General features: G+C 36.1%; 1 protein-coding gene across 3 annotated transcripts in view; it reads right to left on the reverse strand.

Annotated features, from left to right (window-relative positions):
* Window positions 1–12,925, reverse strand: part of NKAIN3 (sodium/potassium transporting ATPase interacting 3) — a 537,308-nt gene that overhangs the window by 278,633 nt on the left and 245,750 nt on the right. For all 3 annotated transcript variants that reach the window (XM_074319272.2, XM_074319271.2, XM_088799407.1), the window contains exon 2: window positions 7,895–8,032. In XM_074319272.2, the coding sequence (XP_074175373.1) occupies window positions 7,895–8,032 (138 nt within the window). The remainder of the gene's footprint in view (window positions 1–7,894; window positions 8,033–12,925) is intronic.

Consider the following 12,925-nt stretch of genomic DNA (forward strand, 5'->3'; position numbering starts at 1 on the left):
CCATCACTTCCATCACTTTGAACAAGGCTCATGTTTGAAAACAGATCTGTGGAGAAAAATTAAACTTCCATGTGTTGTACTACTTTATTAAGAGTGGACTATCTGCCCCTAATATAATCATAGACTATAATGTGATTGTGTAAAATGTCTTTTAAAAGTGAACAAATTAATAAATAAGATTAAGAATGACCAACTAAATATCAGATTTCCATAGTGGGAAAATACCTTCCAATCAGATCCAACAAACTCTAAATATGCTAGTCTTACTGATTGATTGTTTTATTAATGTATTATATATTAGGAAATGACTTCCTCGAGAGTATTAATCCAAATTAAGGTGGCTTTATATCAAGACTCATCAATGGAGGAGGTCTAAGGGCTCACCTCAAGCAGTCACTTTCTTATGCAGATGGAGATACAGGCCCAGAAAACTGACTTATAGAAAAGCTTGGATGACGAGGATGGTGGTTTTCTCATTCTTTTTACTTTACCACAAAAATCTATGAATTTTTAATTGTTAAAGAGGCATAGTAATTAAATTTCTGCTTTCTATTAGTGATTATAATCATCACATGCTATTGTCAAATTAAAATAAATATGTAAATCATTTCATTAGCTCATTCTATGCTGTCACATAATATAATTTTTAATTTAAAATCCCGTATAAAATAGCCATGCTCCTTTTAGAAACATTATCATAAGTTTTTAACTTTTTGTAAAAGTTAATTTACACTTTGTGTCTTTCTGTCATTTATGATTTTTAAAAGGCTTTCAAAATAATCTCACATAGCTGTGTCGTTCTATTTCGTATCTAGTTACATTTGGTACCTCATCATCTTTTTTTTTTTTTTTTCTTTTTGGAGAAGAAATCTTGCTTTTTTAAAAGAATAATGAAATTATAATAATGAGTTAAGGCTCCCAAATCACTAGAAATTTAGAGAATTTGGAAAATATGTTTAAATAAGTTAAACGATATATTGAGACTTTGGGTATTTGTAGATATTGTTGATGCTTCTATCTTCTGTTAGTAAAGTCTTTTAGCATGAGTGAACTTAGACAGTTTTTAAAAATGTGCCAAATACATTGAAACAAACTTTTCTGAACCACAAAATATTCCCATGAATACTGACAATAGCTAAACTACATCCTCTATGTGTAGTTTTTGCAAACTGATCAAGTCACAGTAACTACAACAAATTTTAAAGCTGTTGCTAATAAAATGGATGGCATTTGGCATCTGATATTTTTCATTCTAAATCAATCTAATTGTGAGTATATTAGAATGAGAGAAAGTAGAGACCACTAAGTTATGAGAAAAAAGCCAGTCATAAAGGTTAAAGAAAGGATATAAAATAAAGCAAGACAAAAGGAAGAGAATAAACGGGATGAATTGCAAAATCCATATGATTCTTAATTATTAGGACTGCAAACCCAAACCCATAAGAATTCTTTTAGCAAAGTCAATCAACTCATGATTATAACAAATGTATTCACAAAACAAATCTATTTAAAAATCATAGTATAAACGTCGCGATCGAAGTGCATTCAGGCTCTCTCGCAAGTTGTACTATTGATGCCACATCTGAACTTTGAAAGATAAAATTCCCAGGCTGAGTAGAACCTGATAATCAGCTGCTCAATTCTTAATAACGAGAGTTATTATTCTGCTGCTTTCTGTATTTCTGGTACTGTGCTAAGCCCTTTATACATAGATCAAGTCTCTCAGTCATCACACTAAAACTGAGGTAGAAAGGGAATCATTGATCACTTAGTGTCAGAGTTGGGATGGAACTCGGAGTCTGACTCCAGAGCTGGAATACTTAAGAATTACACGATAGGCTTTATTTAAAAGATCTTAAGAAAAGGACTATAGATTAGTTTGTAAGTTAAAATTTTACCAAATTTTGCAATTTACAAATGACCTATTCACCAAATTACTAATTTACCAAAAATTTATTTCATTCATCTATAGCCTATAACTGGCAGTGTTTTTGAAATGATGGTTTCTTTTGTATGTAGCAATTAATGTGTCACACATGACACAAACATCATTGTTAAAGTAATATTATAAATTTCTTTCTTATAATACATTGGTTTGTTGAGAACAAAAATATGTGTATAATTGAATTTTGATTGTTATGACATAAAATCTGTATACCTCAATGTGCGCCTGAAACACAAGTCTGTACATAGAGATAAAAGGAAAGAAATCTCTAGCAATATAAACACATCCATAATTATTTACCTAGGCAGGAGGTACTAGGACAGCATATGTCTTCTTTTTGATGTCGGTTATTTTATCTCTAAGTTAATTGAAAGAAGAATAATGAAAGAGATAAGACTCCATTTTTAACAAATATACTTTTGTTGTCATGAGGCCTCCCTATATGTTTATATATCCGGATAAATATATTAATATTTGCAGTACAGAATACTTAACTTCCCAATGGAGAAACAAACAAATAAACCACTCTATAATTTATATGTCTGTCTATCTATGTATCTATCTATCTACCTATTTATTTATCCTATTTTGCTTAAGTTCAGTACACATATTTTAAATCTTAATTCACACAAAATCTATAAAGATTTTTTTTAAATGTTCATGTCTTCTATGTGACTTCCTGAGTATTTCCCAGTTTTACGAGGCTATTACAGCATTTTTTATTGAAATGAACTTTAGAAGTCTTGCAGTCTATTTCTTCCTCATTGAGCAATTAGTCTATAACATGATTTATGTTTACTTCCTGAGGCTTGTTTGTTTTCCAATTACCAGAAAGGCCATTCATTCATTCATTCACATGTGTATCACTCAGATATAATATTACGTAAAATATGTTAGAAAAAAAAGAAGACATTAAACATTAAACAGCTCAATCATTTATTAAGCACTTATTCTGTTAGGTTATATTAAGCAAGTCACATGCATTATATAATATAATTCTTAAAAGCAATCTACTAGTGAGGTTTTTACAAATGAAATATGGCACAAAGAAAGCAAATAAATGTCCTAAGTCTTCACAGATAATAACTGGTGGAGGAGGATTTAAATCTAGCACCAATTAAATGGAAACCTAATACTCTTACCTGTCATGTTGAGCAGTAGTTCAGGAAGGAGATTTATGATGACATAATAGGGAAATTTTCCTATATAATTATTCAAATAAAAGCAAGTTGCAGTCCTCTGCACATGAGCATTTGCATAAAAGTCCAAATCACTAAACTGTGGACCTATTTGGCTTTCTTTTTAATTTTTAAAGGCAATTTGGATTTAATTTTAACTTCAGGGTTAATCTTAATTAAACAAATGTTAAATTGCTAATGCTTTTGCATTTAAATTAATGCAAAACTGTTGATTAAATTAAGGTATTGCCCATAAAATAATAGTTAAATAATTCTAGGGCAGAATCCTATTTTGGAATTCATAAGTAACATTTAAAAAATCTGACCAAGGAGTAAACAGCTGATTCTAGAACAGTATTTTATGACTGCTAACTATGATTTCACAACCCACTCTCTGCTTCATTTTGTCTCTAGCTAAAGAAACACAAAAGGTCCATTTAAACTCTTCAACTAGACTTGGTATCCCCTAATGTATATAAACCACCTTGCACCTTTGTTAAAATAAATTTTAATCAGTAAGAGTACCATATGACAAAGCTGTTTTTGTGTTCTAAAAACATATATAGAAACAGTAAATTGTACCTTTTCAGCAGAGATGGTACCCAAGGGGGATTATTGGTCTTTCATTTTCTGATTTGGGTGAATTTTTCTAATAATCTTTGCTGTGGGAACTCCTTAATTACAGTGGCAGGAACTCATGACATTATAATTCTTAGAAAAAAATAAGTTGAGGAGTAAGTGAGCTCCTGGTAGGTGCAGGAGGAATAGTACACACTAGTTTTTGATGTCAATTCTCAAATTCAGATTGAGATAAGCAAGGCAGTAATGCCAGTTTCTCTTGTTGAACTCAGACATGTGCTGAGACTAGAAAGCGCTGTCTAGTTAACCCTGTAAAACCATTTCATCCAATATCCTTTAATTCACTTATTATTTGTTCACTCAAGTATTAAGCATCTTTAAAGGCCCATGTATACTGGGATAGACCGACAAGGCTGGACAATTAAGTTCACGAACTCATCCTAGAAAAAGTGCTACATTCCTCATTGCTGAATATCACTAAGGTCACCTGCAAAGTACTCCCCTTGGGAAGCTATGCATTGATGCCAGCGCCTAGTCCACCCTTCAGAGCAATTTTGGAACTCTTTCTGGAATGGCCATCAGAGTTGTCATCACATTACCCTTGATGTCCTGAATGTCACCAAAATGTCTTCCTTCCAATATTTCCTTTATCTTTGGGTAAAGAAAGAAGTCATTGGGTGCCAGATCAGGTGAGTAGGGAGGGTGTTCCAATATAGTTATTTGTTTACTGGCTAAAAGCTCCCTCACAGACAGTGCCCTGTGAGCTGGTGCATTATTGTGACACAAGAGCCATGAATTGGTGAAAAGTTCAGGTCGTCTAACTTTTTCACGCAGCCTTTTCAGTACTTCCAAATAGTAAACTTGGTTAGCTGTCTGTCCAGTTGGTACAAATTCCCAACGAATAATCCCTCTGATGTCAAAAAAGGTTAGCAACATCGTTGCAACAAGTTTGCAAACTTAATTGTCAGATCTCAGCAATGGATAAGCATGGTCTGCCTCCTGGGAGTACACTGTTGATTGGAATGGGCTGGAGGCAAGGATGGTGACTGTGTAGGGTGCTGGGACAGAAAGAGTCAGCAGGATCTACAAGAGCAGAGAGGAAGTGTCACTTATCTCAGAGTTGGGCTGTCAGGTAAGGCTCTTAAGAGGTGACCATTTAGTTGAAGAATTATTAAATTTTTCTAAGTGGGTAAGGAGAATAGGACATTCCAAGTGTGTGCAAACTATGGAGGCAAGAAACAGCATGTGGTCTTTGGAAAATACAAATAACTCAGTGTGGTTGGCCTGAGGTAATGTGTGGAAGGAAGCGTGCATACCATACGAGGGAGAAAATGTTGCTAGAGCCGGGGCACAAACCAGGCAAGGCTACATGAGTGCGAGGCTGGAGAGCAGGTAGGGGTAGAGCATATGGGATGCTGATGTGCACAAACTCTGCTCTTTCTGCGTCAGAGGCTCGCTCATACCCTTCCCAGGCCTCTGCTCCATTGCTATTCTCAGTCTCCTTCCACTGTCATTGCATCACCTCCAGAGACCCTTGGACCCTGTGCCTCCTCACTCCTTACATAATGAGTCACTGGAGAGCAGAGATGCTGCAATTTGCATTCTTTTTTATTTATCCAACCCTATCACAATATATATAGCAGGTCCTCAATAAATGCTTAATGAGTGAATGGCAACTAGTGCTAGCGACATCCTACTACTATGTTCCCTGTTGTGTTTCCTGCCCAGAACCCCCTTCAGTCCCTTCTCCCCTGGTGAACTCACACCTACTTACTGCAGATCCCTGCTACACAGTCACTTCTGCAGGGCCAGATGGATGTCCCCATTATACATCTTGTGGCGCATGTGCTCCTTTATAACACTTGTAACAGTTGCATTAACGTGGATGATTATTTGATAAGGCACACTTCCCCTCATTAGACTGTGGATAAGTAGGGAAGAGGGCAGAGAATAGATGTCTGTGTTTGCTCACCAATGTACCCCATACCTAATACAATTCAATTCCAAATACATAGCAGAGACCCAATAAACAAGGTTGGAATGAATAAGTAAATAAAAAAGGAAGGAGGGAAGAACAAAAGGAAGAAGGGAGGGAGGAAATGGAGAAGGAAGGAAGGAAGGAAGAAAAGAAGGAAGGAAGGAAAGAAGGAAGGAAAGAAGGAAGGAAGGAAGGAAGGAAGGAAGGAAAGAAGGAAGGAAGGAAGGAAGGAAAAGATTGATTGTGAGACCCAAGTTTGGTTAGGTAGTTCAAGCAAGAATATTCCTAGATTTCATCCTACTGGGACTTATTGAAGGGATTTAAACCAGTGATTCAGGAAAAGTACAAAAGACATACTGGAAGGGAGGAAGGCTGAAAGCAAGCAAAAGGTCCATGTACAGGAAATAAAAGGCAGAAACCTCAACTAAGACAGTAGTGATGTGAAGAGTAAAATTAATGTTCAGAAACAAACTCACAGATACAGAGAAAGAACAAACTGATGGTTGCCAGATAGAAGTGGGGTTGGGGGCTGGGTGAAAAAGGTGAAAGGGATTCAGAAGTACAAATTGCTAGTTATAAAAATAATCAAGGGGATGTAAATTACAGCATAGGGCACATAGTCAAAATATATAATAATTATGTGTGGTGTCAGATGGGTACTAACCTTATTGGGGTGATCACTTTGTAAGGTACATAAACGTCTAATCATTATGTTGTACACGTGAAACTAATATAATATTGTATGTTAACTATAATTGAAAAATAAATAAAAAATTAGAGGGTAAAAGCAATAGAACTAGATAACATCATTAACATACACCAAACACTTCATTCCATAGAAGCCATTGGTTTCATAGTCATTTGGAATTTTGTGCTTCAGCAGAACACCAACATCATCACATAAAATGTCTGTAGTGAGGAAAAGTGCTCTGTGTTCATAGCAACAAACTAGAACATAAAATCCAGTAATTTTAGTTTGATATTATGCATATTAAAGCATTTTATACTGCAAGTCTGACTCCATGAAACACCTTTCTAGTGGATTACACTGTGGCTTAGCGGAGGCTGTCATACAGGGATGCAAAGTAAAGCAGGAATCGTGTAGCCCCTCCAGCCAGCTGAGTGGCTTCAAACACTCCCTTCCATCCCAGGGCGGCCATTTTGAGTGCAGAATCTGTGCTGTGGGCCCTGACCTTCATCTCAGTGATACAATGAAAGATACTATCCAGAAGCCAATTTTGAGATTCAAAATAGAGAATTAATGCATTTATAGAAAATTTTATGACTTTATTCTTTTCAATAGGTGTGACTGAATTAAATCAAAATTGAGATGGGATATTTTAAAGTCTAGGGTTTCTTCCAGTGAGGCAATGTTACTACTGCTTTGCAAGAAAATATTTAGTAATTCTACTGAATACTGTATATTTGTTTAGGCTCAATGAGCATTTTAGAGTATATTAGTCTAATTTACAATTACTTATATATGCTTGTTAGTTCTCACAGATTTATTTTACATGTAGCCTAAAATATTGCCCCCTTTTTATAGAAAACTAATTATTGAGAATAACTTTCATTTGACTGTAGAGCACAGCATACATCTCATTAATGGTCTATCAATGTAGAGTGTGCTGACCATGATTGTCATAGTTTGGAGTATGGATTCAAGTTTCAAATTTATCTTAACAAAATGGAGAAATATTCAATAATATACCATATCAAACACATTAGAGGTGAGTACTAAATAACCTTTGTACATGTATTAATAATGTCCTAAATCAATTAAAATTAAATTAGATTATTGTTTTCAGTCAATAAATAATTATGGCTGGGTAGGTTTGCTTTTTAGGGTGACACGTCAATTGAAATGATAGTTAATGCATATTTATATCTCATGATAATATCAAGACCTCAACAGACCTCTTCTTCTATCCATAGCCCATATCCCATTTTAAATTAAAAGAAAAATTCCTTGTGACACTTGAATTCAGCTACACTGTGAGTCTCACTAGGACTCTTACAGTCATATTGCAGTGCTCTCATTTTAAACATTCACTGTGTCGTGTTTTTCACAGATAATCATCTCTTAACAGAATTCAATATGTGAAGGCTACACCAGCAACACCACATCATTAAGAGAACAACTTATTTTATTCATCTTCTCACAGCAATTTTGTAGTGTTTATGCGAAGAAACACGGTAAAAAATAAGACTTACCACCACGATATATCGAGGTCTGTACTGAATGGTTCCAAACAAACCCAGTATGACAACTATTATATGTAGAAAATTTCCAAGAATAGGTGCCCACTGGAAGCCCAGGAAGTCAAAGATCTGCCTCTCTAATGCTGAGAGCTGTAACAAAGAGAAAAGAGCCCGTTAGCATTTAATGCACGAATAAGCGTACCACATTCATCTTTAGTTCATGGCTAGACAAGTCTGCATGTTCAAGTTCAATCACACTGATGCACGTCCTTTTCCCTAGAGTTGTGATACCTAGTTCATGTGCTGTTTTATGCAACTTGTCTCAGAAAACATACTAAGATAACTTTGACTATTAGGACTTCAAGTATAAACTGATTTGAAACCTGTCTGGAGAGCAGGAGATACACTCCTTAAATAATTTTCTAGGGTAGAAAATCCAGACAGATAGTTTAAGACACCATTATTTTCTGAAAATCATCATTACTTTTAGTAAAATGGTTGTCTTAGTATAACATACTTGGGACAATAACTCCAGGCTTGCATTGAGTTTTAGAATTGGAAAAGCAACCCTCCTACCATCCCTGCCTTCCTCTGTGAAACAAATCAAATGTTCTGCGTGTTTTTTTTCTCCTTTCATTAGACTGTCATTGATAATAACAACTAACCACTTTTTCAAAATGAAGCTTATTTATTTACTTACCCTCGGCGCAAGGCCCAGTTGTAAAACTACAGTTAAATAGTCCCTTTGAATCATATTAAATTGAGATCATATACCTACATGACAATTCATACTAGATTAGGTAAAATCTCTTTTAAATACCCAGATAAAAATTATGGGCCATAACAATTTTAGACATGCCACAGTTTATCTTATTTGCAGGATACACAAGTACATTTTTAAATAATTCTAAAATGTATTAAAATGTACACTTAAACCATTTATGATGAGATAGGTGAATTCAATATAGTCCAGTGAATGCCAAAATATCATGTACAAATAATATTTATTGTAGTCTATATCTAAAAATTTTATAATTCCACCTGCTGTATTTGGACACTAGTCTTATGCATTTCAAGCACTTTTCTAGATTTACTTTGATAAAATAGTAATTCTAATAAAATGATCCAACCATTAGCCATATTGATGGCACTAGAAACTGCAGATTTGAAGTGAAAATAGCACCCGAGGTATTTTTCTAGTTATGTGGCAGGTGTATGCCTGAATAGCTTTAATTTCCTTGGACATAAAGAAATGTCCACTGTCCAGTAAGCTGAATCTACCTTGGTTAAGATTCATTTCAGTAAGCCATGGAGAAGAAGACAAAAGAGCAAATGCCTTAAGACAGTCACCCCAGAACCACATTCATTTCATGGGTATCTCCTAAATAGTAAGTCACTTGTCACCATCTCCTGCACTCCCAAATGGGAAGACACACAGAAATGGCTAAAACACAAAATAATCAGAGCAACGTAAGAGGCAGCACTGTATTTTCAACCCCTTTTTTCTCTGTTTGTGATTAATTAGTTCCCAGGAACCCGCCCCTAAAAATGCAGAATTTTATTTATTGGCCCATTAGTGATGTAAATATGCAGGTGTTTTATTTTTGTTTCTGGTTTTTTAATATTCAAACAGGATGGATGTGCTCAGGAAAAAAAGAAACCCTGGAGAGCAGCTGCAGGCAATTCATTCTGAAAAGCAACCCTATTTTAAAAGCTGTGGGCACATCACAAAACCCTTTACAGTGAACTTTTCAAACAGAGAAAAACCCATTTTCTCCTCTGTCAGAAAGCGCATGGATAGCACTCTCTTTTATGATATTAAAGAAAACATGCATAATGAAAGAGAAGCCGATTTAACACCACTTACTAGAAAATCCACGTTCTTTATTGAAGAGACAGTGTCTCTATTAATGTTTATTCTCTGATAACTTACTTAAAAATGGATTTATGGTGGCTTGAAATAAGGACACAAACACAAGGGCATTAAGAAAATCAAAGTGGGGGAGCTTATCCAGGATCAGAGGAGAGGCAGCTATAACAACTACAAACCATAAACACAATGCAATTTGACTGTTGTATTTTAAAAAGCCAACTAACAACAGCAAAGAGCCCTTCAAAATAAAACACCATTGCATTTTTTACTTAATTCTTTTATCTAATTTTCATGTTAAGTTATTTAGGTATTTAGTTTATAGGCAAATATCTTCTCTCTATATGTCATAATCTCTAGAGATACCACTTTTTGCTTTCAAGCTTGACACCCAGAATGGCCCAGAACCACTAAGTGAAATTAAATGATATCCTGGTTGCTTTGTTAACTCTGAAAAAGTATAGATATATTTTAGAAATAGCTCTGTCACAATGGTTCTCCCCACTGGTGTGCTGAAGCTGCTGGCACTGGTCTGGTATCCCAGATGGATTGCATCTCTTTCCAACTCCAAGGTCCGTGATCTCAAGTTGGGAAATTGACATCCACCATTATGGGAATATTTACAGCATGGTCATTCGGAAAGGCTAAAAGTCAGGGTTTTATTTATTTGTAATGTGAGCCTATTGTTAAACATTTACCTGTATACCGCTGAATTTGGCATTCTAGAAAATCTGATCCAGGAGAGAAGTGGGAGGAAGTGATCAGATGTGTAATGGAGCATGAATGGAAAGCAACCAGTCCAGATGACAGCAGAAAGATGGAGGACTCAAAGGGGATATCGCAGAGATGCCATAGCAAAGAAGAGAATGCATGAGACATTTGAAGAACCTGAGGTAGAGAATTCAAGAAAATATGAAATTAGCAAGACACTCCAGAGAGAGCAAAACCAACCAGTCATGGGCTCAAAACTGAACAGAAAGCAGTGGTGTGAAGAAAAACGGAATGATTTCGAGGTGAAAGATAAGAATCTGGAAGCTGGAAGACTAGGATAAAAAAGAATATGTTTCTTTTCTTAACAAGTTAAAAAAGAATTAAGGCAATCAGCACCCTAATAAAATGGAAGGAAAGGCAGGAGGAAGTGAGGAAAGAAGAAAGAATGGTAGACCAAATCAGCGATGCAAAGACAGCGTAGTTCAAAGATACCAAGAAAATTAAGATGGGGTGTGATTTTGAATGTAAATATGAAGAAGTCACTGAAACACCCTCCCCAAGTGGCACAGGGATGGGGACACTGGAACTATAGGAGAGAAATGTAACCCTGGCTCATACTAGGGACCACATGAAAAAGATTCCACACTCGTTATAATGCAACTTTCTGAATCAAACCTCAGAAAGCTCGGAAGTCTTCATTATGGTTATGGAACAAAATGTAAAGTATCATTTGACCATAAAAGTGTAACTAAGAGAGCTTGGGAGAGGCTGAATATTCTGTGCCTAAATTCTATGTATATGGCAAGGGGAAGGGAGTGTTTTAAGCATTTCCCTGCAGGGTCAAGCATTTCCTTTTATCAGGTTCCAAGGTGAAATATTTCCTCTAAATTTCTGAATCTTAACCACCCATACTCCCAAGAGCTTACGAAGGGTCTCTGCTTCCTTATCTTATGCCCAAGCAATATAGAGACAAATAGAAGTACGTTTAAAATACAGTTTTTTTCCTGAGCCATGTATTAAGTTTAATGCCTCACATGGTATTTTGCATACTTGCTCATAATTATTACTCATTGTGAAAATTAATTCACACTTAATCAAAGAGCTATAAAACTCCAGGTGACCAAACATTTTCCTGGGCATTATCTAGGCCGGGCCTCCACAATAAGCTTTTGCCCAAACGAAACCTGGGTAACAATGTTCGTTCTTAAGGAGTGAGCACCCTTGGAGATTTCACCTTCCCAGTAAAAATCGTGAGCTGCCATTTACTCTCATTCTTGAACTTTCCCCCTGCCCACTGGAGGCAGAGATAGTAAAATTAAAACAAGGTTACTCATGTTGGCAGAATCATAAGAAGGCATTTGATCAAATGATAGTTTCATGAAAGCCTGAAATTCAAGCATATTGTATGACTGACCCCCTTGTCTGTACAACCTGTAGTCCAGGAATTTGTGAGGTAAGGAGGTAAACCGAGACGATTCAAATCTTTCCTGAAAGTTGGAATTTAAAAGCCCTAATTAACATTCTTATTAGCTAAATGTATATACCCCAGGCCATTTCAATAAGTTTCGGGTTACTGGAGCAGGTTTCTTAACGTCTGGAAAGGCCTCAGAGCCCTTACCTCCCTCCACCCCCATCATCCTTAATTCTTTTGCTCTAAAATCTCATAGCGACTCAACTCCCAACAGACTTTTCATGCTTACGGTTGACGATGCCCTATTTCTGTGTTCGTAGATGTGGCCTCGGCCAAACTGTGATCTTGTATTTTAGGCTATAATTCGTGAATGTTTTTTCATGGCTCCAAGGAAAGAAAAAAGAAAAGGATTGATGGCATTTGTATCAACATCCTACTTCATAGAGATGTGCCATAAAACGTTTTACTAACCCGGAGATTTACCACTACGTTAAAACAAGTGCTATTTTGGAGACGTTTCTAGGTGTCTACAGACATGTGAACAAGCATTAGGATGCACACAGACTTCGATGGATCCAGGAATTCTAGATATGCTCTGCTCATGGTTTGGCTCAGCCAATGAACACAGTAACAGTGTGGAGGGCTTCACAGTTTCTGCAAGCTTCTGTATTATTTTGGGTAGGGCTGAGATGACAAAGGCTATTCCAGGGACATCAGAAACTGATCCTTTAGTGAAATGAATAAAGCCAAATGAAGTTTAATGCACCCCCTTTTTCTGCTGCTTGGTTTTTAGTACCAACTCCCGTGGCCTGCACAACCTCTAGTGTGTATGCAGCTAGGGAAGGTGGGACCATGAAGGCTCAGGGTAGTGTATCCTTAACGCCAAGTGTGATGGTCTACGTTGTTCCTTGAATTAGATTTTCTAACTGAAACAATGTCTCCAGAACATTGGAAAAGGCTTCTTGAATTCTGTCTATACTATTTGAGTCCCTATATCTCAAGGAAATTGGATGGGCATTTCCTACTCTTGCAGTTTAATAAAGAAGCTGTA

The sequence above is a fragment of the Rhinolophus sinicus genome, chromosome 7 (genome assembly GCF_057876585.1).
Source record: "Rhinolophus sinicus isolate RSI-liver-muscle chromosome 7, RSI-T2T, whole genome shotgun sequence".
In the NCBI taxonomy this organism is placed as follows: Eukaryota; Metazoa; Chordata; class Mammalia; order Chiroptera; family Rhinolophidae; genus Rhinolophus; species Rhinolophus sinicus.